The sequence below is a fragment of the Salmo trutta genome, chromosome 25 (assembly GCF_901001165.1).
Source record: "Salmo trutta chromosome 25, fSalTru1.1, whole genome shotgun sequence".
In the NCBI taxonomy this organism is placed as follows: Eukaryota; Metazoa; Chordata; class Actinopteri; order Salmoniformes; family Salmonidae; genus Salmo; species Salmo trutta.
The window spans coordinates 28,945,763-28,973,552 of NC_042981.1; the positions used below are offsets into that span (position 1 = coordinate 28,945,763).

General features: G+C 42.1%; 1 protein-coding gene across 2 annotated transcripts; it reads right to left on the reverse strand.

Moving 5' to 3' along the window:
- Window positions 1–3,248: 3,248 nt before the first annotated feature.
- Window positions 3,249–27,790, reverse strand: LOC115162350 (RAS guanyl-releasing protein 1-like). 2 transcript variants are annotated; one of them, XM_029713561.1, is made up of 18 exons: window positions 27,499–27,788; window positions 26,606–26,772; window positions 20,836–20,941; window positions 19,159–19,221; window positions 17,977–18,108; window positions 17,664–17,817; window positions 17,322–17,495; window positions 8,463–8,579; window positions 8,060–8,335; window positions 7,887–7,967; window positions 7,463–7,567; window positions 7,111–7,220; window positions 6,528–6,672; window positions 6,226–6,262; window positions 5,589–5,723; window positions 4,366–4,745; window positions 4,060–4,220; window positions 3,249–3,975 (listed from the first exon to the last, which is right to left on the reverse strand). In XM_029713561.1, exons 1-17 carry the CDS (start codon window positions 27,639–27,641, stop codon window positions 4,080–4,082), a joined length of 2,466 nt encoding a protein of 821 aa, XP_029569421.1. In that variant the 5' UTR covers window positions 27,642–27,788; the 3' UTR covers window positions 3,249–3,975; window positions 4,060–4,079. The 2 variants fall into 2 exon arrangements, with proteins under 2 accessions (XP_029569421.1, XP_029569422.1); XM_029713562.1 differs by having other exon boundaries at window positions 3,249–4,220; window positions 5,601–5,723; window positions 27,499–27,790.

Below are 27,790 nucleotides of genomic sequence, written 5' to 3' on the forward strand. Positions count from 1 at the left end.
ACTTGAACGCTGACGCATTTATTTGGGCTGCAATCTGTGGCACAGCTAACTCTAGTGTACTTACCCTCTGCAGCAGAGTTAACGCTGGGTCCTCCTTTCCTGTGGCGGTCCTCATGAGAGCCAGCGGTTGAAGGTTTTTGCGTCTGCACTTGAAGAAACTTCCAAAGGTCTTGCAATGTTCCACATTGACTGACCTTCATGTCTTAAAGTAATGATGGACTGTTTCTCTTTGCTTATTTGAACTGTTCTTGCCATAATATGGACTTGGTGTTTTACCAAATAGGGCTACCTTCTGTATACCACCGCTACCTTGTCACAACACAATTGATTGGCTCAAACGCGTTAAGAAGGAAATAAATTCCACAAATTAACTTTTAACAAGGCACACCTGTTAATTGAATTGCATTCCAGGTGAATACCTCATGAAGCTGGTTGAGAAAATGCCAAGACTATGTAAAGCTGTCATCAAGGCAAAGGATGGCTACTTTGAAGAATCTCATAAAATATATTTTATACCACACAGTATACTTTTTTGGTTACTACATGATTCCATAGGTGTTATTTTATAGTTTTGATGTCTTCACTATTCTACAATGTAGAAAACAGCAAAAATAAATAAAATCCCTTGAATGAGTAGGTGTGCCCAAACTTTTGACTGGTACTGTATGTATCTAATATCTATGTAACTGTAAGGGATTTTGTCAAATGTAAAGCAGTAGAAAGTAAGTTCCTTCCTTCAGAAATTACTTGAGTAAGAGTACAAATACAGCCCACAGAGAGTAACTACAAAAGTACGAGTTCCTCCAAAAATTCAAAGTGCAGTGGGCTGGATTCAAACCCATGACAACTCTGGCATATGTGTGATGGGGTCAGCAGCTATATCCACTGGACTACACAAGCACGGAGGTAGCTGCTAATTTATTCAGCCTATTTTGTTGCCTTGAAAATATAATAAAACAATTGATTTAAAAAAATCCTAACGAAAAATCTACCCCCTAGAAATATGTAAATGTACTTACAATTTATAAGAATTCACATGAGATGTGCCGTAGCCTACATAGAGACCCGAAGTGGAGGTGTCATAATACCCATAAAACCTAGCGGTCAAACAGAAATGGTTTCAATAGTTTTTCCACCATTCATTTTTCCCATAGGGGATTTTAGAAACACTTAAAATAAGGGCTGTGTTTCATGTAGGCTTACCCTGGCGTGACGGTAATATAACCACAATCTCTTAGACAAGGTGACTTTTATCTATATAAATACGTCTATATTTAGTCTCGGATTCGAAAATGCTAATTAGCATCAAAGACTACAAATCCCTGCAAGCTCCTGCACGTCATCTGTAGCTGACACCTTTGCTAGCAGGTACTGCGTCAATTTAAAACTTGCCCAAGACAGGTCACAGAATTGTTCATCAAAGACATTTTGCAAATTCATTCATGACTACATTTAGCTAACATTAATCCAGAGATTCTTACCTTTGCCTTGATTTGGCAGTCTTGGTCCTCCTTTCCTGTGGCAGTCCTCATGAGAGCCAGCGCTTGATGGTTTTTGCAACTGCAAAATTTGTAGTTCTTTATGATAGCCACATTAGCAGCTAATTAGCATTTCATTTTTGGGCGGTAAATACAGGCAAATATATTGATAAAAGTCACCTTGTCTTAGAGATTTACACAGTTATCCAAACGTCACGCCAGGGTAAGCCTACACAAAATAGAGCCCTTTAAGTGTTTCTAAAATAAAATAAAATAAAAAAAACACAATGGGAAATGAATGATGGAAAAACGATTGGAACCATTTCCCTGTTTGACCGCTAGGTTTTATGGGTATTATGACTCATACCGTGGTACTCCATTGTCTACTCGAACTGACACCCAATGGACCAGCATACTTAAAGGTACACTATGCAGAAACCACTCCGCCATTTCCTGGTTGCTAAAATTCTAATAATTCGCCTAATTTCAGTTTATGTGAAAAACAAGTACAATGATTGTCTACACTATACTTGCTATCTAAACTTGCTATCTAAATCTAAATCTTTTCCATAACCAAAAATATTGTATTTTCAGCTGTTTGAAGCTGGTGTACAAAACCGAAAGTAAGACTCAAACTAAACTTAAGAATGGGAAGTACAGAAATAGCGCACATAGAAAAGATCTACCCCCTCTTAGACTTGCTTTCAATGAGAATTATCGATCTATAACTCATATTTCTATGTGAATTTCGGGGGTCGCCTAAAAAGTGACATATTGTAGCTTTAAGTCGTTGTATAGCCTACAAACACCGCTTCCAGCTGCTCCCTGTAGGCGATTCTAAATATTCAGTCCTCCTGCGACGAAAGGAGTCAAATTAAGATCCGACATCTGTAGGACCTTTAAGAGACACAATACGTGCCGTACTGCAGTATTGTCTGTCCTCAGTTAAGGTTAAGCCAGATTTGGTCTGAGATATGTGTGTCTCTACTCTTCACCACAGAAGACTGCACCTCTAATTACCTACAGAGACCTCAGGTCAAATATAAATGCGAACACAGCACTAATTATGAGCAGCAGGCTATTGACCTACAGAGGACACAAAAGATAGGCACCAAATGTACACTGCTCTATCCTCTTGCAAAAGTTCTTTCTTTCGCTTATTATTATTTACTTATTATTATTAATGCCATATAGGTGGTCACAATCTCACCTGTTGACTGTAATGGTGGAGCCTTATTGTTCCATTTACATTCTTGTCATTTAGCAGACATTCTTATCTAGAGCGACTTGTAGTAGTGAGTGCATACATTTTCATACATTTTTCGTACCAAACCTCTGAAGGCGAGGGAGCCTGTCCCTTTAAGAGCAGAACCCCCTGCCCAGGCTACCCCGCTCTCTAACATTATGGAAGAACTTTCTTCTTTTCCTGTTAAACTTCCCATTAACCACCAACTGAGGAGGTAATGGCACTGGTTCACAGCTATTCTGATGAGGTTGAATAGAGATTGGCATTTATTCAGCAAATAGTATAGTTACTATGAGTGGTACTTTCTATTTTAGCAAAGTTGACGAAAACAAAATAAAACTTAGCAAAAACCATCAAATCATCATGAAAGCAGGCAGAGTGGTAGGCTATGCTGATATTCTAGAGGGTTTAGTGACCCCTAGTGGAACTTATTTCACAGCTACTGTCAGTTCCATACTGTGAAGGTTCCATACAAATGAAGATACATTTGACACCCACCGAGTTACAAATCTCACCGAACATGATTAATAGAGAAAATGTCTTTATTATAACAATCATTATGACAGCAATACTGAGAGAGGACATCTTGAGAGAAACTACTGGTACGATGGCACCACAACATATCATATTCTTAGGTTATTTACATGGTATGTCATTGGTGAAACATCTAATATTATGTTAATTGCTACTATGGACCGCACTGAGCTGATGAAATATACATAAGAACACTGTGGTTGAATGTAGTCTTTTTATAAAATGTCTTCTTGCACCTACATACATTAAGACTAAAACAATGATTTATCTAAAGCTACCTGTATTGTAGTGTTTTAACAATAAATATTGACAGTGACATTGAAATCACATGGATTTACAATATGCAACCTTGTTATTACTTAAGACAGGATAATAACTACACAGTACACCTGAATGAACTTGGCCAGTGTCCTGGCCTTTCTGCCATACTGTGTGGTATTCTAATTGTCAGAGTCCCAAACCCAATGTCACACTGATTGGCTATGTTCCATAATGGCTGGTACTGTGCTTTGACTGGCTGTGTCCTATTTAGGACGGTACTTTCATTGGCTATGCCTCATAACCCCAAATTGGCTGCAACTGGTAATTAGAGTGGCTGTATGTACCGTACTGTGAGGTACCCATGGCATAAAACAATGTGAGTAACAGTGTCTCCTCACAGGGACCTTTAGGACCTTTAGGTCCCTCTGTGTATCTTGATTGTGTGGCGCTGTGGTCCTTTAAGACAAACAGTACTGTCAGTGGCTCTGGAGAAAGAGGGCTGAGCATCACCTGTGATGTCATAGAGTGGGTGTGTCTGACCTGCTGAGGGGCGTTCCTGGCTAGGAGGAGGAGGAGGAGTCCTCCACCACAGAGTGCAGGGCGTGCCTCTTCAGAAGTGTCTGCAGGATCTCTACCTCTCGCTGCGTCTCCCTCAGCTTCTTACGCAGCGTCTCGTTGTTCTTCTGAAGCTTCTGATTCTCCTGAGAACAACATCATTCACCATCATTGTTTATTTCTAGGAATGTTTAACCTTGCGTTCAAAACTCAAGTTAGAATGTAGTACATTTCAATGTACACAAATGAACACATATCAGTAACCCAGAGGTAGTGGTGTCTGAATCTCACCGTTTCCAGAGCATCATAGTTGGGTTTTATGTCTTCGTCCGGCTCCCTGGACTTTAGCACTGTAGAGGTTCTGTTCTCCCACTTGGCATAGGCCCGTTGTTTGCGTTGGGGCACCGGACTGGGGCATGGGGTGAGGGAGGGGGATACGGGGGCCAAGAGAGAGGAGGGTACAGGGGCCAGGAGAGAGGGCTGTACTGGCTGTAGCCGACTGGGCTCTGGAGGGGAGGCAGGGGCGGGGGGGCCCTCTGTCTGGGTGCTACAGTGGACCCCCACAGGCATGGACAGCTTAGGGGGGAGCCTCAGATGGGAGGGGGGTGCAGAGTCAGGGCTCCAGTCCCTACATTCCTCTGAGGGGTATGGGAAAGGCCCCTCTTCTGAGCCTAGCACAAACAACACCATAAAGATGATCAGAGTTGACTGACTTGTTCAACCCATTTCAATCAGTTCTCTGGTTTTGAAGTGATATGTTTGCAAACAGTCTGAATCTCATAAGGTTAAGGAAAAGTCAACTGAGTGTTTGTCTGACCACAGAAAGCACATCCAGTGTTACAGTGAGGCAGGTCCTTGACTTTAGAGAGCAGTATGACAGTCTACCTACATAGGGAAACTACCCAGACGCTGTGCTACTTTTCCATAAACTAGATTAAACCTGCTCTCTCACCTGCAAAGACATACCTTTCAAATAATGATTTGGGACTTTATATTTCCTGTGTATTTGCAATATATGTGACTCCAGTCAATAATGGTTACCACATGGAATGGTATAGTTTAGGACTATCCGAGACAGGTTTTACTTTGCATACTGGTAGTAAGCACAAGTAGAGGGATATATTACTTCTAGACCTAGAGGGATATATTACTTCTAGGCCTAGAGGGATATATTACTTCTAGACCTAGAGGGATATATTACTTCTAGGCCTAGAGGGATATATTACTTCTAGACCAGCAGATGGCGACCTTCTGCTGCATTAGATTTCTAGCACAACTAGCAATCACAACTCTGGTTGGTTACTATTTATACTATCACTATTTTGGTAAACAATTTAGTATGTGTGATAAAAAATATATTTAGCTTATTTGTGCTATTTCACACATTAATACAGTGTAAATTGGAAATGTGGTGTTCGCATATCCCAACTCCACCGGAGACACCCTCAGAGAGTGCAATCACGGCCCAAGCATATTTACCATGCGTGTGTGTATGTGTGTATGTCCCTCCTCACCTTCCGGCCCACCTGTAGTGCCGGGTGTGGAGCCTGGTGTTAGTGGACCTTCAGAGGTGCTGCTGAGTTTGGCATTCTTCTTACACTCAAACGCCACCTGGTCCTTACACAGCCTATGGCAGTTCATCCCACAGTCTGTGAACAGGCCAAGAGAATGCAGACGACGTGTTAGAGCAGGCAGAGGTGGAAAGGAGGTGGTTTAAAATGGATTCTTGTATGGTCATGTTGGGTTACACAGAGAATGCATGTTTTTGTTTTGTTGTCAATAGCACCCTACTAGATAATGTAACTTCCGTTCCCCTCAGTTGCCTGTGGAACAGAACAGTTTTCAGACCTTTGCGTGCATGTTGCCATGCAAACAGTGTGTTTCTGACTGTTTCAAGGGGAAGAGAGTAAAAAGTTGTTTTGTGGTTGTGACTTTCATGTGCTGCAGGATTCAGCTAGCAGTCTGCATGATAGAAACCACACAATGCACCTTCTTCTCAAGATAGCTACACATTACCTGCTCCTCACAGTCTCCCCATTGTATCCTATCAACAAAGTACTGAACTGTAAGCTACGTGCAGAATAACATTTATGCAAACATTGTGGAATATTCCAGTCTAGACGCAGCAACAATAAAAAAATAAATAATCACCTCTGCATCTGTAGCCTTGTTTTATGACGCCCCACAACTGTTATGGAAAAGAGGAATTTGAAAAGGTTGTTTGGAGATAACACAAGTAATGCATATTTAAGAATGAGGAATGTGCATGTTTAAATAGTAATTTAAAGCCGTAACAGCATTGCTATTGTTGATGAGTATGCTATAACTAAGCCCCAGAGTTTTTCCTGATCAGGCGACAAGTTCAGGAAAAACTCCTGCCCGTACTAATGAGACCTACAGCTAAGCTAAAGACAGATCAGGACATAGTGCTGTAATGTACTGTCTTGACTTACGAATCCGGAGCAATTGTCACAGAAGGTGGGCTTCATGTAGGTGGTCTCCTGAAAGTTGTGGACAAAGCCAAGACCCAGCTTGGAGCAGATGACACTAGCGCGCATGAAATAGGCTGTGATCTCCTCTCTACTGATGAGGCCTTCCCTGGAGCAGGACAACACAAAGCATATCTCATGTAAACAAACTGTCTCATAAGTAATGGTATGTTTGCAATGTACTGTATGTAGTGTATATTGGGCCTCATTTCATACTTCTATATGTCACATTGAAATAAGAGGAACCAAAACTAGCACGTTTTGGTTTCCTTATTTCACTTCAACAGTTTCACTCCACCAGCTAACTGGTTAAGAAGTTTGTGATTTAACCTCAGTTGACCACAGTGAGAGTTGACTATGAGGAGACATGGCTGAGACATATGGCTAGCTGATAGTTCTGTTGATATTTCTGTTTCCTGTAGCTACAGGCCCAGATTCCACTTTAGTTTCCTTTCTCTGCAGTTAAAAATGAGCCCATGCTGTTAGTGTGAACTGTCAAATGTGCCAAAGGAGAGCCCATGCAGCCACAACGGAACCATATACATACTTCTCTTTGTCCATGACACAGAAGGAGAATGGAAAGCTAGCAGCGATTTTCTCAAAGTCTCCTTGAGAGATGTAGCCATTCTCATCATGGTCGTAGTTTTTAAACACGGACTGTTGAGGACAAGAGACACAAGACATCGTAACGAGATGCACAATAGATCAACTGGAAAGAGTTCTGTTCAGTTTGATCTGGTAGAGTATTAAAACTACACATTTCTGAGAAATAATGTATGTAGTATACATTAATGGAAATAAGTCATGATATAACAATATTTAAAACATGATTTACTGCTTTTATGAAACAGAATACAATGTTTATGTCCATATTCCTTCCCTTGGTATTGTCAACTCACATCCACCATTCTTTGCACGTGTTTGCTGATGGTTTTGGGGTCAGGTTTTGGGGCCACTCCTGATGCCCACTCCACAACCACTGGAGGTCTAGACGGGGTGGCTGGCTGATGGAAAACAAAACAGATGATCACAACATTGTCAGCAGATGTAGAATAGACTTTGCTGATGTTAAATGGGCCAATTAAAAAAAGAGCTCCAGTGCTCATTCTCTTTCAATAGGTTTGTTAATGGGATATGCAACATCAGACATGATTCACTGGAGCTAACTGGGTTTTTGTCAGTATTATTAAACATGTTTTGAAATTGAAAACACCCCTAGCCACAACACAGTGAACTTGCTATGGCTAGGAGTATTTTCTACTTCAATCATTACGCAAACAGTTTTATTTCCCCCAGTGTTTTTCATGCCCCCTTTTTACTCACGGGTGCTTTGCTGTTCTTGGGCTCCCTGGTGTAAGAGAGCTCATATATCTCATCATCTGTGTAGTAGAGGTCTAGGGACAGCTGAGCAGTAGAGGACAACAGGGTCAGAGACCAGGTTCATTTACCAACAGACACAGTAGTTTGAATTACTGTGTACTTAGGTGTGTACTAACCGTGAGAAGGTGGACCAGGTCTTTGTTGGCGTCGAGCTGTGGGGTGATCTGCTGTAGCTGGATCAGCTCGTTGATGTGGTTATACAGAGCCTGGAGCTTCTGAACATTCACCTTGTTGTCCTCTACGTAGTCTGACATAGCCTCGTTGACTGAGATCAGGTCCTTGAGGTGGACCCCCAGGATGGGGATCTTAAAGCCTGCACACCTGCTGTACGCCTGGCGGTAGTTGTCATAGTTCCTACAGGAGGACAGGAGGTCTGTCATCTCATTCAGCACCTGTGGAGAGAAGAGATAGTGGAAAATATATTGTCGACTATTACCTTGTATTGTATTTTAGACATACTGTTTGTCAACATACTGATCAATATAGATCATGTTATGATAATGTTATAGATAAATGTACCTTGGTGACCTCGTGGGACACATGCAAACTGGTCTCTTTAAGTCTGGAGATGGAGCTGTGGCACAGGCCCCCCACCACAGCCATTAGTGTGTTGAAGTTGTGCATAAGATGGAGGCTCTGGGAAACACAAATATGAACATTCTAATTGAACCTTAATCAGTGTCAACCCACAGCACTCTCCACAAGCAGCACTCCAATGTTGGTTGCATTAGGCACTCATAATACTGTTGCTTACAATCTTAGATAATACAGTTGTACAAACCTACTTTTCTTTTAACCTTTATTTAACTAGTCAGTTAAGAACAAATTCTTATTTACAATGACAGCCTAGGAACAGTGGGTTTAACTGCCTGTTCAGGGGCAGAACAACAGATCTTTTTTACATTGTCAGCTCGGGGATTCAATCTAGCAACCTTTCATTTATTGGCCCAATGCTCTAACAACTTGGCTACCTGCCGCCCCAGTAAATGTTTCACCAACTTTTCTCAGTTCCCTAATTATTCCTATGGCCCTGCTATGGGACACTGGAACCCATTGGCGTGGAATGCATTGAGAGGAGTTAGAGGAGCGGCAGCTAACTAGTGCATTAATGTAACCCAGAGAGATTCTCCAGACTTCTGCCTCTCCATCCAACTCTCTCAGCTCCTCATTACTCTTCAGAACACAGCTTTGCATGTGAATGAAGTGATGAAGAGGCATAATAAACCAGACTTGATCAAGTAGAGCCACTAGTTATTTTTCCCATGGAAAACTTGTATGTGTGTGTGTGTGTGTGTGTGTGTGTGTGTGTGTGTGTGTATGTATACTTTTTTCTTTACATAGCTGAATGTGCTGACAACAAAATCACACAAAAATAATCAATGGAAATCCAATTTATCAACCCATGGAGGTCTGGATTTGGAGTCACACTCAAAATTAAAGTGGAAAACCACACTACAGGCTGATCCAACTTTGATGTAATGTCCTTAAAACAAGTCAAAATGAGGCTCAGTAGTGTGTGTGGCCTCCACGTGCCTGTATGACCTCCCTACAATGCCTGGGCATGCTCCTGATGAGGTGGCGGATGGTCTCCTGAGGGATCTCCTCCCAGACCTGGACTAAAGCATCCGCCAACTCCTGGACAGTCTGTGGTGCAACGTGGCGTTGGTGGATGGAGCGAGACATGATGTCCCAGATGTGCTCAATTGGATTCAGGTCTGGGGAATGGGCGGGCCAGTCCATAGCATCAATGCCTTCCTCTTGCAGGAACTGCTGATACACTCCAGCCACATGAGGTCTAGCATTGTCTTGCATTAGGAGGAACCCAGGGCCAACCGCACCAGCATATGGTCTCACAAGGGGTCTGAGGATCTCATCTCGGTACCTAGTGGCAGTCAGGCTACCTCTGGCGAGCACATGGAGGGCTGTGCGGCCCCCCAAAGAAATGCCACCCCACACCATGACTGACCCACCGCCAAACCGGTCATGCTGGAGGATGTTGCAGGCAGCAGAACGTTCTCCACGGCGTCTCCAGACTCTGTCACGTCTGTCACGTGCTCAGTGTGAACCTGCTTTCATCTGTGAAGAGCACAGGGCACCAGTGGCGAATTTGCCAATCTTGGTGTTCTCTGGCAAATGCCAAACGTCCTGCATGGGGTTGGGCTGTAAGCACAACCCCCACCTGTGGACGTCGGGCCCTCATACCACCCTCATGGAGTCTGTTTCTGACTGTTTGAGCAGACACATGCACATTTGTGGCCTGCTGGAGGTCATTTTGCAGGGCTCTGGCAGTGCTCCTCCTGCTCCTCCTTGCACAAAGGCGGAGGTAGCGGTCCTGCTGCTGGGTTGTTGCCCTCCTACGGCCTCCTCCACGTCTCCTGATGTACTGGCCTGTCTCCTGGTAGCGCCTCCATGCTCTGGACACTACGCTGACAGACACGGCAAACCTTCTTGCCACAGCTCGCATTGATGTGCCATCCTGGATGAGCTGCACTACCTGAACCACTTGTATGGGTTGTAGACTCCGTCTCATGCTACCACTAGAGTGGAAGCACCGCCAGCATTCAAAAGTGACCAAAACATCAGCCAGGAAGCATAGGAACTGAGAAGTGGTCTGTGGTCCCCACCTGCAGAACCACTCCTTTATTGGGGGTGTCTTGCTAATTGCCTATAATTTCCACCTGTTGTCTATTCCTTTTGCACAACAGCATGTGAAATTTATTGTCAATCAGTGTTGCTTCCTAAGTGGACAGTTTGATTTCACAGAAGTGTGATTGACTTGGAGTTACATTGTGTTGTTTAAGTGTTCCCTTAATTTTTTTGAGCAGTATGTATGTATGTATGTGTATATATATATATATATATATATATATACATACATACACACACACACACACACACACACACAGTTGAAGTCGGAAGTTTACATACACTTAGGTTGGAGTCATTAAAAAGCGTTTTCAACCACTCCACAAATTTCTTGTTAATTAACAAACTTGTCACGACTCCCGCCGAAGTCGGTCCCTCTCCTTGTTCGGGCGGCATTCGGCGGTCGACGTCATCGGTCTTCTAGCCATCGCCGCTCCACCTTTCATTTTCCATTTGTTTTGTCTTGTTTTCCCGCACACCTGGTTTACATCCCTTCATTACGCTACATGTATATTATCCTCTGTTCCCCCCATGTCTGTGTGTGGTATTGTTTGTTCGTTACGTATGTGAAGATTCAGGCTGGTTTTGCGCCGGGTATTGTTGTAACCCGTGGTTTTGTTATTTGTACCTATTTGTGTAATTTGTGCGCTATCGCTTTGTTCCTTGGGCCGGAGTGTTGTGGCGCAGTTGCGTCCGGCTATTTTCCTCTGCCTGAATAAAGTGTGCCTGTTCACTCATCTCTGCTCTCCTGCACCTGACTTCCTTCGACCAGTTGCGCACACTCTGACAACTATAGTTTTGGCAAGTCGGTTAGGACATCTACTTTGCATGACACAAGTCATTCTTCCAACAATTGTTTACAGACAAATTATTTCACTGTATCAGAATTCCAGTGGGTCAGAAGTTTACATACACAAAGTTGACTGTACCTTTGAAAAGCTTGGAAAATTCCAGAAAATTATGTCATGGCTTTAGAAGCTTCTGATAGGCTAATTGACACCATTTGAGTCAATTGGAGGTGTACCTGTGGATGTATTTCAAGGCCTACCATCAAACTCAGTGCCTCTTTGCTTGACATCATGGGAAAATCAAAATAAATCAGCCAAGACCTCAGAAAACAATTGTAGACCTCCACAAGTGTGGTTCATCCTCGGGAGCAATTTCCAAACGTCTGAAGGTACCACGTTCATCTGTACAAATAATAGTATGCAAGTATAAAAACCATGCGCCCAAGCAGCCGCCATACCGCTCAGGAAGGAGACACGTTCTGTCTCCTAGAGATGAACGTACTTTGGTGCGAAAAGTGCAAATCAATCCCAGAACAACAGCAAAGGACCTTGTGACGATGCTGGAGGAAACAGGTACAACAGTATCTATATCCACAGTAAAACGAGTCCTATATCGACATAACCTGAAAGGCCGCTCCAAAACCGCCATAAAAAAGCCCGACTACGGTTTGCAACTGCAAATGGGGACAAAGATCGCACTTTTTGGAGAAATGTTCTCTGGTCTGAAGAAACAAAAATATAACTGTTTGGCCATAATGACCATCATTATGTTTGGAAGAAAAAGGGGGGAGCTTGCAAGCCGAAGAACACCATCCCAACTGTGAAGCACAGGGGTGGCAGCATCATGTTGTGGGGGTGCTTTGCTGCAGGAGAGACTGGTGCACTTCACAAAATAGATGGCATCATGAGGTAGGAAAATTCTGTGGATATATTGAAGCAACATCTCAAGACATCAGTCAGGAAGTTAAAGCTTGGTTGCAAATGGGTCTTCCAAATGGACAATGACCCCAAGCATACTTCCAAAGTTGTTGCAAAATGGCTTAAGGACAACAAAGTTAAGGTATTGGAGTGGCCATCACAAAGCTTTGTCCTCAAGCCTATAGAAAATGTGTGGGTAGAATTGAAAAAGCGTGTGTGAGCAAGGAGGCCTACAAACCTGACTCCGTTACACCAGCTCTGTCAGGAGGAATGGGCCAAAATTCACCCAACTTATTGTGGGAAGTTTGTGGAAGGCTACCCAAAACGTTTGACCCAAGTTAAATAATTTAAAGGCAATGCTACCAAATGCTAATTGAGTGTATGTAAACCACTGGTAATGTGATGAAAGAAATAAAAGCTAAAAAATCATTCTCTCTACTATTATTCTGACATTTCACATTCTTAAAATAAAGTGGTGATCATAACTGACCTAAAACAGGGAATTTTTACTAGGATTAAATGTCAAGAATTGTGAAAAACTGAGTTTAAATGTATTTGGCTAAGGTGTATGCAAACCTCCGACTTCGTGTGTGTGTGTGTGTGTGTGTGTGTGTGTGTATATTCAGTGGGGAGAACAAGTATTTGATACACTGCCGATTTTGCAGGTTTTCCTACTTACAAAGCATGTAGAGGTCTGTAATTTTTATCATAGGTACACTTCAACTGTGAGACGGAATCTAAAACAAAAATCCAGAAAATCACATTGTATGATTTTTAAGTAATTAATTTGCATTTTATTGCATGACATAAGTATTTGATCACCTACCAACCAGTAAGAATTCCGTCTCTCACAGACCTGTTAGTTTTTCTTTAAGAAGCCCTCCTGTTCTCCACTCATTACCTGTATTAACTGCACCTGTCCACACACTCAATCAAACAGACTCCAACCTCTCCACAATGGCCAAGACCAGAGAGCTGTGTAAGGACATCAGGGATAAAATTGTAGACCTGCACAAGGCTGGGATGGGCTACAGGACAATAGGCAAGCAGCTTGGTGAGAAGGCAACAACTGTTGGCGCAATTATTACAAAATGGAAGAAGTTCAAGATGACGGTCAATCACCCTCGGTCTGGGGCTCCATGCAAGATCTCACCTCGTGGGGCATCAATGATCATGAGGAAGGTGAGGGATCAGCCCAGAACTACACGGCAGGACCTGGTCAATGACCTGAAGAGAGCTGGGACCACAGTCTCAAAGAAAACCATTAGTAACACACTACGCCGTCATGGATTAAAATCCTGCAGCGCACGCAAGGTCCCCCTGCTCAAGCCAGCGCATGTCCAGGCCCATCTGAAGTGTGCCAATGACCATCTGGATGATCCAGAGGAGGAATGGGAGAAGGTCATGTGGTCTGATGAGACAAAAATAGAGCTTTTTGGTCTAAACTCCACTCGCCGTGTTTGGTGGAAGAAGAAGGATGAGTACAACCCCCAAGACACCATCCCAACCGTGAAGCATGGAGGTGGAAACATCATTCTTTGGGGATGCTTTTCTGCAAAGGGGACAGGATGACTGCACCATATTGAGGGGAGGATGGATGGGGCCATGTATCGCGAGATCTTGGCCAACAACCTCCTTCCCTCAGTAAGAGCATTGAAGATGGGTCGTGGCTGGGTCTTCCAGCATGACAACGACACGAAACACACAGCCAGGGCAACTAAGGAGTGGCTCCGTAAGAAGCATCTCAAGGTCCTGGAGGGGCCTAGCCAGTCTCCAGACCTGAACCCAATAGAAAATCTTTGGAGGGAGCTGAAAGTCCGTATTGCCCAGCGACAGCCCCGAAACCTGAAGGATCTGGAGAAGGTCTGTATGGAGGAGTGGGCCAAAATCCCTGCTGCAGTGTGTGTGCAAACCTGGTCAAGAACTACAGGAAACGTATGATCTCTGTAATTGCAAACAAAGGTTCCTGTACCAAATATTAAGTTCTGCTTTTCTGATGTATCAAATACTTATGTCATGCAATAAAATGCAAATGAATTAGTTAAAAATCATACAATGTGATTTTCTGGATTTTGTTTTAGATTCCGTCTCACAGTTGAAGTGTACCTATGATAAAAATTACAGACCTCTACATGCTTTGTAAGTAGGAAAACCTGCAAAATCGTCAGTGTATCAAATACTTGTTCTCCCCACTCTGTGTGTGTGTGTGTGTGTGTGTGTGTGTGTGTGTGTATTTTAGCATGTGTAAATACAATTTCAACACATAATACAATTAATTAAATAATACACACGTGTACTTGCATATACAGTACCAAAAAAGGTACAGAAATGCATACAATCAGACAACAACAAAAAACATCAACAAGCAATAAATTATAATAATAAACATGTCACTCATTATTTATTTGCTCTTATTGCCATGAACTGGATGTGGGAATGCCAGATGTTTTGTAAATGATGTGGTCTGCCTTTGATATTATAGAAGATATTGTTCAAAGGGATGTAGCCAGATATTTCATTTAGCCAGTGTGTTGAAGTAGGGGGACTATCTGATTTCCAGCGTAATGTTATAAAAACATTGGCGCAAGGACAGACGGGTCAATATTTTTTTGGGGTCAAGTTCACTAGTCCCAAACAGACACAAGCCAGGCGTGAGAGAGATAGACATCTGTAAAAACTTTCTGAAATTGTGTTTACTGATTCCTAAAACATTGAAATAAGATTGCAAGTCCAAAACATGTTATTAAAAAGTACCCTTTTGCCTCTTACATTGCCAACAATGAAAAGACAGTTCAGCATTCATTTTGTGAAGTTTTTCTGGTGTATAGTTAATTCTGTGAAATAGAGAATTTGTGTGCTTTCAAACATATTATTATCTCTCTGCTTATTTCAAACTGTCAATCTTGTTCCCATTTATTTCAAATCAAATCGTATTTGTCACATGCGCCGAATACAACTAGTGTAGACCTTACAGTGAACTGCTTACTTACAATCCCTTAACCAACAACGCTTTAAGAAGTTAAGAAAAAAATAGATAAGTGAAAAATAGAAAATAAAAGTTACAAATAATTAAACAGCAGCAGTAAAATAACAAGCGAGGCTATATACAGGGGGGCACCGGTACAGAGTCAATGTGAGGGGGCACCGGTTAGTCGAGGTAATATGTACATGTAGGTAGAGTTAAAGTGACTATGCATAGATTATAAACAGAGAGTAGCAGCAGCGTAGAAGAGGGGTCTGGGTAGCCCTTTGATTAGCTGTTCAGGAGTCTTATGGCTTGGGGGTAGAAGCTGTTAAGAAGCCTTTTGGACCTCGACATGGCGCTCCGGTATCGTCTGCCATGCGGTACCAGAGAACAGTCTATGACTAGGGTGGCTGGAGTCTTAGACAATCTGTAGGACCTTCCTCTGACGGTAGTTGTCATAGTTCCTAATCTAGTAACATCTGTGTCTACTTGCATAGGATCTAACATCACAAACTTCAGAAATACAGTTGACAATTTGTTTTACTATTATTCAGTAAGACATCACGTTTAGATGCTTTGGATTCCACAAGAGAACCTTGTCTTGATTGAACCATACGTCAGACTTGAAAACATTGAAACAAATGGTCAGATGGAATACAGAATGTCTCTCGTAGTAGTACCATCCTGGAAGAGGTGGTACATTTCCCTTAAACCCTTGTTGTGCCAGGCTCTAAATGTCTCATAATTAAAAGCAGGGATGTCTCCATATGGGAGCAAAAGGGGAGAGGGATGCATTGTTACCCAGTAATTTGAGTTGCTTTCCATACGTGTATTATTGTATACTATTAAAAATGACTGGGTTATTTGTAACCTTCTTTTGCAGGCCAAAATAGTTAAGGTATTTCAGCTCATATGATAAAATGTCATAGGATTCTACCCTTGCCCAAGAACTTAATGCGGGAGAAAACCATTGCTTAACTTGGGTGAGTTGGGCTGCCCAATAGTACATTTTTAGGTTTGGTAAATTCAGACCACCCGCCTTATATGGAAGATACAGGACCTGCAGACAAATTCTGGGTGATTCGTTATTCCAAATAAATGAGGAAAATAGGCTTTGCATGTTTTTGAATAAATGCAGAGGGGGTGAAATTGGAAGATTCTGAAACAAATAAAGACATTTTGGTAATATTGACATTTGGATGACATTAACGCTGGCCGTAAGATAAATAGGAAGGAAGTCCATTCTTTTCAAGTTATTAGTAACCCTTTTCAATAACTGGAATGTAGTTATAAAATATAGACGTCAATTATCACAGGACAGACGACCCTGCACAAAACCAGTTTGGTCTGTGTGGATGAGATTGGGTACAGACTCTAGGCGGAGAGTTAATATTTTAGCAATCAATTGATAATTAACATTTAAAAGGGACACTGGTCTATGGGAGGAGCACAACGTGTGATCTATCTTTTTCAGTAAAGTAATAGTTGCAAGACGTAAAGTATGAGGAAGCGTTTTCGCCAGACAGGACTTGATCATAGTGAGAAAATAGGCATCAACAGCTCAGATAATAACTAGTAGAATTCTATAGGAAACGCATCTAATCCCAGTTCCTTTCCATTTTTGGAGGGAACCCATAGCATCTGATAGATCCTCAGTATTAGCACTTAGCACTGATAAATCCATTAGTGCTGAAGGCCTGTACTTTGTTAATATTCAGAGCACACGTTCACTGTTAGCCAGCATCTTTGATGCACTAAAAGCCCATCATGGAGCTCTTGAGAGTCATTAGTAGCCCTCTTTTAATATGCATTATGTAACAACAAATGATGGTGCTGCTGCAGTACAGTAGTAGGTACTGAAGGTTTCACTGTACGATATGGTAGACATGCATTAGTTTAATACAAGGAAAAGGTACCAGATATAGACATGGAACAAACACAATTCATGAGGGTACAAAACATGGGGGCTAAACACCTTGTATGTGGACATTTTGTTATTGTCAAGACATACTGTAGAGTTAGTTGATAATGGTTCTGGAGGAGGAATAGTTAGGGCCATACCTGAGCCACATGGATGAACTTGGTGAAGACCTCTGCTCTCAGCTGAGCTGTAGGCCGACTCAGAACCATGAGCTGCACCCACTGGGAGATACCATTGCACAACGTAATGGAACGTTCCATCATGGGGTTGTCCTTCATGCAGCAGCTGCGGATATAGTTCTGGTAGTCTGCAAACTGGAAAAAAAGAATAAAGCATATGCTGACTCATTTTGCTAAAAGGACAGAGGTTTTGCAGAACACATTTGAATGCCTTGAAATACCTACAGTAGAGTGCATGTGCTATGACAATCTTCAGAATGTCATAGTGTTTATAGCGATCACATACAGGCGGGCTCTACTCACTGATATTCTACAGAAGGACTTGAACTCCAGGTAGGTGAGGTGCTCAGCCAGCTCTATGGGCTCCAGGTGATCAAACAGCAGAGACACTTTCCTCTTCTTACTGCTGTTAGCCTTGATCCTCTGACTGGGCTTCTGAGACCAGTGCCTATCATTTCTGGGACACAACATGGTGAACAACATAGACCGGAAATACACCGGTGTTACACAGACATCATTTGAAACCATTACCATGTAAAGCCATTTTCAGGTAAGTCTAGATGCTTTCCTCAAGAGAGACATGAATTCTGTTCAGTAATATTACGGGAATACTTACATCCATTTAGTCTGCAAGAGAGGGCACAGCCTTTCCTGGCCCTGATCTCTGATCAGATCCTGGAACTGCTCCATGGAGTCTGACAGGCTGCTGTGTAACCGGAACATCGTCCAGAACTCCTGGATCCAATACCTGAAAGATATGGACAATAAGACTGTTTACCACAATGAAATACTATACCCCGAGTCAATATTCACATCATAAGAAGGAATTCCCTTCAACCACGCCCACAAATTGTGGAAAACAAACATTCTTTCTCATTGACCACCATTGTAAAAGAGCCAACTTTGTTGTAGATTTTGTGTCATACATAAATAACAAAATATGCTGAAAAGCTGCTGTGTTGTACAATGTACATGTAACCAGGTCAAAAATCTTGACCTACGGTTTGCAATGCTCCCTCATAGCGAAATAGAGCATATGAGAAGAGCCATGTGGCTTCAGGCTATGCGGTGTGGGAGAGTGGGAAATTGTGGGGACCTGGTGTCCAAGTAGGGTAATTGTAGCTATGTGTGTGGAAAACATTTCATAACAGGTAAGACATTTAACTTGTTCAGTATAGTTTGTTTGTAACTCCACTCACTACTTGTAGCTATATAGTCTGTTTGTTTGTGTTGTTGGTCTTGACTAGCTTAACGTTCTGGTCGGTAGCAACTCACTCACATGGTTGCCAGCGCCGCATAAAAAGGGGCATGAGGGAAGCCCTACAATATTGCGTTTTTCTAAGTAGTGAGAATGCACGGTAGCAGGAAATGTTGAAAAGTACTTTTCTTAAATGTAGTTTTAGAATTGACTAAAACAAGCAGACAACAAGGAAATTGCATTTGAAAAAAGTCCAGTTTTTGCAGGGAACCTAGGTAACTACGGGTTGTTTTCCCCCAAGGCGGGCGGGGCCGCGACATTCTATCTAATACCGACTGGGCGTATACTTCAAACACTAAACCCTAGTTGTTTATTGTCTAACATGAAATCAACACTATAGGCTCTTGCAAATGCACTAATAGCATGGCCTAAACCATCAACCCAGTTATAGAATATTGTATTATTTAGGTGTTATGTGGATAAGCTCTTTTAATGTCCTTTCATAAGAATGATTGAACCGTGAGTTATTGTGTGGAGGCCTTAGTAGACCCCAGTGGTAGTGGCATGATGAGGACAACTGCAGAGGGAACACACACTTACCTAATGAAGTAACAGATCCTCTTACACTCTGTGGACTGCTTACTCTCCAGGGTGCTTTTAAATGTAACACCTCAAGTTAAGGACACATTATGATTCACTGGTATAGTAAAATGTGCACATTGTTTAGAGTCAGGGAAGAGACCAGGAACTGAATGTGGGATTTATCAGTGAATAAAGGATCTGGATCACTGTGCAGGACAAAGCGTCTATTCAAATGTCTATTCATCTAAGTAAACAATTACTAACTGGTGTTTAATGTATTTAGCGCAGGAAACTCATCAATAGGAAAACTAAAAGGCGAACAGATGTGACATTTGGTGGTGTGGGAGGAGGCGACCACAAAAAAGAGAACTGGTTAGGAGCATCAGCAAGTGAATCATTCTGGTGTTGTGTGGTTCCAATGGCTCAGTTGGTTGAAGCATGTTGTTTACAGGGCTATGGGTTGGATTCCTTGGTTGCTTTGGATAAAAGTGTCTGTTAAAACATGCACAACAGACAATCACTATTCCTGTAGAAGATGTGCTGGCAGAGGACCCTTTTTTAGTGAGTAAAAACATGTTCTCTCAACCAGGTAAAAACACAGCTGACATAATGTTACTTTTTACATCTCAATGGCTGTGAGTGTGAGAACAGTTTATTACCTAAGCTGCTGTGCCATATGCTCGGTAGGTACAGAGTACCTAACTCAAAAAACATCTCCATTCTTCTTATTATATAAAACAGGGGTAAAATAAAATAGCCTGACACTATGAGCCTCACTGCACTCTGTTGGCAGAAATCAGCTTGAAGTGATGCACATAAAAAGGCTAGTTGCGTCATGGGAGATGAAGAGCCACCCACACTATCGCAAAGCCAGATTGTTTTTACGATAAATGGCATTAATGGCTCCAGTGCTTTCACTTGTTCCTAAGCCACTCTTAACCATATTTGATGCTTCTGGGTCTTCAGCTCAGAACGAGCTTAGGGGTTGAAAATAGAGGGCAGGACGCACAGTGCATCTTGAGGTGTGACGTGGGTTTTGGTGAGCGAGCCTCCTTGGGCAGCTGAGAGGCTGTGTTTAAAAAGAACTGAAGAGGGCTTCAGTCTGGGAAGAGGTAATTAACACCTGAAGCCCCTAGCCTTAGTACCCTCCTCACTGTGCCAGTACTGCCGCTCCTCTGGGCTTTGTGACGTCAGAGCTCTTTGTTGAATGGAGCCCTAGATTGCAGACTGCTCATTCAGAACAGAAAATAGGCAGCTACAGTGACCTTTTTACACCAGACCTGAAGAGGGGGAATTAAATTGGGATGAATTGTGCTTTTTGTGTAGCTAAGATGGTAATAGAAAGACTAAGGTACCTGGAAGACACTGGATTGGAAACAGAACATGGTGATGTATACTGGAGCTAACAAAGACATTTAGAGGCTCTATAGTACAGCAATAGAGAATTGAGGTGCACACATATTGATGGTCACATTGCTGGTAGGAGAGAGGAGTCGATGGCATGGCACCTTGTCAGCCAAGTTGGATCTTAATTGGCCGTTGCTACTGACAACCAGATCACAAAACAGCGCTGCACAGGCGGTAAAGATCCCATGTTTGGCACAACAGATTGGTCAGGTCCTGGTGCCAACTCGATAATAGTCTTTGCTGTAGTGGAAAAGCCGTAGAGCATTGGGTCTGCTTGGTAAAGGATATAGGGAGATGAGTTTCTCCAGGAGGTCACTGGAGGAAATGAGGAGTCGGTGCATGGTCAGGGTGATGTTCATCAGGTGGCTGCTCCCACATACACAGCCCTCCGTGTCTGAAAGAGAGCACAACACATGGAGCACGTCAACAGACATGCTGTTGCCGATCACAATGCCAATAATCTACTATAGATGGTTGAGATTTCATATGGACCAGAAAATAATTTCTGCATATCAATGTCCAATGCTACCGTAGCTCTCTGATAACCAAATCTAGCAGTCATGTCATGCTACAGAATGTCAACAAAACAATGGGATTTAAACATTAAAACTTGCTGATTCCATTCAGCCACAAGTCTGCAGTCAAATTATGATACAAATCAACCTCAAAAGAGCATACCTTTTTTATTTTTTAAAATGTGTGCTATGCAACCATGAACACAATAACATGCCAGTTTTGTGTCAATTGCAAATCTCTAAGTGTATACACCGTCTCTGCTTTTCCTGTGGTGGTATTGTGAATTTTCTGTGGTCTACTTTTCTCTGTCGTATCTCACTTCCTGTCTTTGTGACCGCCTCCCTATATCTCTGCCAACACTTTTGACATCACAGGAACCTTCAGCCACCATCTCTGTCATCTACTCAAACAGCTTTGTCCCTAGAGGCACTGGAGATAAAAGGATATGACGTTATGGAAAACATCTCAAGGAATACATTGGTAGCTGTATCCACACAGTAGCAATTGCAGATTCCATTTCTAACTACATTAGCTTTTCTCTTGGTCCTCTGTAACATGTTGTTTATAAGCATGTTTGTCTATTGGATAGCAAATGACAACCTCTTTGCTATGCTTCTGATCTCTTCCATTGCAGGTAAACAATCTGCCAGTGATTTTCTGGAAATCATAGCTAAGACAGCACCTTGACTGATCCATTAAAATGGTGTTTAACTTTTGAACATCAGCAGCTGGCATTGTCTTAATGCCACACAAGGATACCAGTTTCCATGGGTCCCCACATATCCCATATCGACTTGAAATACCTCAGACACGATGACGACATAGATAACAAAGATTAGAAAGGACTATCTCACTGGGCCAACTTCAGCAGGCAGCTAATCCTTCTCTCATATCCTGCACCACTGGTACGGCAGTGTTCTATTTACCGGTCCCAACAAGGGCTACAACGCCCCAATGATCAATGTCAATGAAAAGTCACCTTCCCAGCAATGATACACAAACATAATCTTACTGTATGAAAAACTGTCATGAGTGAAAATAAATATCTAGAAAATCATATACATGATTAGACTGTTCTGAGGGGAAACTGTTGTCATAGGTTTGAAGCTTTATACTGTCACTAAGTTTAAGGACTGTGATGCAAAACAACTCAACTCTATCCTTCCTCTACTTATACAAACTTAATGTTTTTTTAATTGCTGCAATCATATAAGCAAGTTATGCTCTAAAATCATCTAAAATAAAAAGAAGGGCTTTTGATTCACTACCAGGTAAACAATTACGTCATCATTTTACAACACCTCCCTACCAACCCAGACGGGGCTAATTGCTGAGGAAATCCCCTCTGTCTTACTCACAGTGAAAAGTTAGGAAAGCAGCAGCAGGCTGCACTGGGATAGGACAAGGGATGTGATGACAAACACAGCAAAATTCAGGGAGCGTTGCCTTTGAGGGTTTTTATTATCGTAGGCATTCATCAGCATAGCCATGGTGAAAGGAGTCTTTCCTTGTTTTGACAGAGGTTGGGCTAATGGGATGGATGATCATTTTGTTTTTCCTCAGTCAGCCCAATGCTTATCTCTAATGTACACATGAAAGAGTCGGTAAGGAACAGTCTAAGAGGCCCCAGAGATTTCCATGTCATTATTAGTTGCACACTCTCTACTGCATGTGCCTTATGTTGGCTCAACATGCTGTAGGCCTACAGTACATGTAGAACAATAGAGTACAGGAAATTGATTTAATATCCACAAACAGCCATGATGCTCCATAAGTGTTTAAACATATGTTGACCACCATAGGCACAGAGGTTTTTCACATTAGTGTCTACAGTACATCCGAGCCTGCAGTGGATACTCTGACTCTGCAGTGGATATCTCTTTGTGAGATTCCCAGGTTGTGTGCCTGCATCATACATGATTTACATGGAAAATGTATTTAATTCAAAATGGGTTCCACGATTGAGGCCTTCAAATCTCTGCAATGCTTATTGCTGTCCATTAACATTACGATAGTGTAGAGACTTTGGGCACTGTGGGTAAGTGGAACTGTGGGGCGTGGACTTGGGGGTGAATGATGATGTCAAACATTATTGATCCCCACCCCTTGGTGCTCTGCATTTCAAAGAGTGGTCAGCATCTGAGAATGGCCTTTTGGGTAGCTGACCTTTGCCTGGCTGCTGCTAGCCCAATCTTTCAAATGACTCTTACGTGTGCTCTCACATTTGAAAAGGTGCCGGAGCCCCAGGAGCCCCAGGACCTGGGGGGTCAGCCTCTGATGTGAGACAGCAGCTGCTGGGGAACGCTCCGCCCTGTTTGACCTCTCTGTACTACAGTAGGTACCTCCATTTTGTACCCTCTTATTAACTTGGATTCAAAACACTTGCATGTTTATCTCCTTACTGTAGACTAGATTTCCTTGAAAGGATTGGAATTTCTTTCAATGACCTGTGAAGTCTGATTTGGAAATTCAATGACAATTTCAGTCATTCAACACATATTGTTAGTAAACCATATGGATGAATTCTCCTAAAAGACATTGTAAAAGGAGCTTTAGAAAAGCACCCACTTGATTAACATGGCTGATATATTTTGTATAAATCCTAAATGAAAAGCCAGCTATTATTCTGCCATTCTTTTCCTTGACAGATAACTGTAAGTAAGGGATGTCACTCTCTGTATTCAGTCCACTGTACCACCTCCTCATCACTCGCTCTTCACTCCATTTGTGTCTCCAAGCAACAGCAATCAGAATTCTTGCCTCTTCCAATAGATAATCACCATAACTTTGAGAGCACTCCAGACAACTTAGTAGGGCACATTATTCTCATTTAACAGGGTATCTTGATAGGGTTTTTGACAGCGTCCATATTGCAGCCAATATACAGAATATATAAATACATGTAAATGGACAAAGTCAATGTATTACTAATGTGATATCCTTAAATCACATTCCATGTCTACTGAATCTGTAACAGGCGTCGTAGTGAACAGACCAAGGCGCGGCGTGTTGAGTGCTCATCTTTTATTTTTGGATGAAAAAAAGCACTTCACAAAGAAAAAACAAATGACAGCCAAACAGTTCTGTCAGGTATCCTAACATACTAAACAGAAAACAATCACCCACAAAACCCAAAGGAAAACAGGCTGCCTAAGTATGGCTTCCAATCAGAGACAACGAAAAACACCTGCCTCTGATTGGAAACCATACTCGGCCACACATGGAAAATGAAACAGAAAACTAGAACAAATTCCCCTAGAAACAAACCAACCCCAAAACAACCCCCCGCCACGCCCTGACCATTCTACTACGGCAAAATGACCCCTTTCACTGGTCAGGACGTGACAGAATCAATACTTCAGTTGGTGAATGATTTTGTTATACTGTACCATATTCAGAGCAGGCATAGTTGCAGTAGATCCACATACAATGTTATACAATGGGTGGGTCTAACCCTGAATGCCGATTGGGTAAAACCGCAATCCAGCCGGTGTCTATTCCATAAGTTACCAACGGCTAAATCTATGACGTTAAAATGCCTATGTACTCTGTTCCATCTGACTGTGCAATCCACTGTCTCATTAGCCCAGCGAGGCAACTTATAAACTTGATCTCCACTATAAAATGCATCTAGACATTATCTCACTTTTCTTTTAGACTAACATTTTGTTTTCAACAGCGGAGATTTGTAAAAATCTTCCTGTCTGTCTCTTCGACATTTGCAACATTGTTTCAAAATTGAAATTCAATATCCTGCTGTACAGAGCACAGAGATCCTTGATGAAAACCTGCTCCAGAGCACTCAGGACCTCAGACTGGGGTAAATGTTCACCTTCCAACAGGACAACGACACTAAGCACACAGCCAAGACAACTCAGGAGTGGTTTCTGAATGTCCTTCAGTGGCCCAGCCAGAGCCCGGACTTGAACCCGATCTAACATCTCTGGAGATACCTGAAAATAGCTGTACAGCAACGCTCCCCATCGAATATGACATAGCTTGAGAGGATCTGCAGAGAAGAATGGGAGAAACTTCCCAAATACAGGTGTGCCAAGTTTGTAGATTCATACCCAAGAAGACTCGATGCTGTAATCACTGCCAAAGATGCTTCACCAAAGTACTGAGTGAAGGGTCTGAACACTTATGTAAATGTCATATTTCTGTTTTTTGTTTTTTTTATACATTTGCAAAAAATTCCAAAAACCTGTTTTTTCAAAAACCTGTATACAAAAAAAGGTCAATTGAAAAAAGGTCAAACAAAACACAGCTAATTTTCAGTCTTTCCAGCTTCAGTTTGAAGTGATTGTATTACTGTAGCTGTGTTGTTGGCTAGCTCCTCTGAACAAGTGTCCTGACAAGTGAGCACATTTTCTATTCCAGGCGAAATCACGCCTCATTAGCTCATTGTTATGGATGTATCCAAATAAATGTCACTAGAAAACAGCTTAAACAAATGCAAAGGCAGCTACTCATTCTGGCTGCACTTTTTGACGTGACTGTAAGTTAGCCGTAGTTGGCTAGCTAGCAAGCAAGGGATAAGAACGTTGCCAGCCAGTATGGCAATGGAACATTTAGAACGAACGACTGGGTCGCGTCCATAGATACAGAACAAAAAGACTGAACGACTGGGTCGTGTCTAATGAAAATATGTCAATCATTATTTGAATATGTTGGTAACCCGTTGTATAAAAGTGATAATGCCCTTTGAAGCTGGTGTTTTGAGGATATCTCGACTTCGTCTCGGGCCTAACAACACCAGTGCCAATATATCCTCAAAACACAGGTTTATCGGGCATTATCACTTAAATATAGTCTTCGAGAAATGGAATAGTCACTTGCCCAGGGCACCCTGTGTGTAGGTGAAAATATATACTTAACATTTTCGTGAAAGTGATCGTAATATTCTAATAACTAAATCTGGTGCGACGCATCATATCTCAGTGCTCTGAGACGTATGTTTTGTTGTGCATTGTGCCTGCCAAATAAACTTAAATAAAAACAAATCCCTGTCTCATCTCAAATGCAAAGACTGACAACCATATTGTTAGACAACAAATAGAGGCTAGTTCATAGAAGAGAAAAGTCTTTAAATGCGGTCTGTTTGTTTCATCCTAGCCCTATAGGCTAATTAGAGAGACCTTGTAAATGGTAACAGTTTCATGGAGACAGGGTCTCTTAATAACATCAAACAGCTAGAGGCCGAGAGAAACAGGTGCTTCCAGGAAACATTCACCCTACTGATTTAAAGAAAAACTGAAGTTCAACATCACTTAAAAAGGGAAATGAAGCGGATGCTATAAACTGACAACATAACTAATGACAATGATCTTGACCTGCACAACCATTTTGTATAGCTCAACAACAAACTCAAATATGACATGCTTCTCATTTTCATGAAAAAAAACAACTTTTTTCATACAAAAAAGGAAAACATGCTGCGCATATTCAGTATTGTGAAATCATATAAACTCAGTATTATCATTCAGCTACCAATAGTATTACTGGCAGAAACACAAGAGCAGCCCAGAACACAGTGACTCACCGAAGGACTGGATACAGGCCTGGATCAGCTCTTCCCAGCTGGCCCCCTTGGTATAGTGTCCCAGAGACATCATGACCTTGCCCTGGGTCATCTGGGCCAGATTGGGCCTGTTGAACCGCTGAGGCCGAGCAGGCACAGGCGGACAGAGCTTAGAGAGAGAGGGCCGTCTGGAGGGGCAGTGGAGGAGAGAGGGTGTGAGGTGGAGGGAGGTGTAGAGAGCACAGCTGTGTGGTCATTTATAGCATGCAGTGCATACAATATTGAAGTAGACAACACAATGAAAATGCTACATGTTAATCCTAAAGAAATCACACAGGCAAATATAACACAACACTTTTCAGGTCATTATACTATACTCAAGTGTTTCATACCTGGTATCTTATAGTTAAGGTAGCTTTGCTATTTTTCATTGTTCTCATTTCCTTCCTTTTGGGGAAATCATTGTTGATTGCCGACTTCTATTAAAGGAACCACTAAATAAACAGTTGGCTGATAAACAGTGAGGATGCCATGCATGCCATTTGTGCTATACACTTTCCAATCTATAGGCTAACTATGGAACGAAATTCTAAAGAGAGAAGACAGGCTTTAGAGAATATGTTTTGAGAGTGAAACAGTTGTGCGTCCTGGTCGATGCTTTTATAAATCGCAAGGGACGGAATTGTTGCACTCATAAAGTTATTGATGACTAAGAACCACCAAAAGTTTGATTTACATTCTAAATCAACAAGATCATAATGTTTATTCGGTGTCAATAAAGGTTTTATAATTGCGTATGTTTCAAATTGACAAAACGATATTTGCTGTAGGCTATTTCAACTGTCTGCGTAATGCGCTTCATAAACATATTCAGTTCATTCACAAATACAGGAGTTCGTTATAAAATAACTTACGGATGTTCTTTTTCCTTTCCATTTGATCCCACATTTTCATTTTGCCCATTTTCTTTGGATTGGCATCCCATAGCGAGATACTGGGCAACAAGTGGTTGAACGAGGCTATCCATCTGTGTCCGTTTCGATGAGAGCATTTTCATTGCGTGCTTCGTTCAGTGTGCCGCCGCGCGCCGGTGGGGAGCTCACCATTGTTTTGACTTGTCAATGAGGATGGCACAAATTAAGATGCATCGTGCTGTGTCTGTGTGGGCGTAAACGCAATTGAACAAAAGTTGTTTTGGTGATGCGA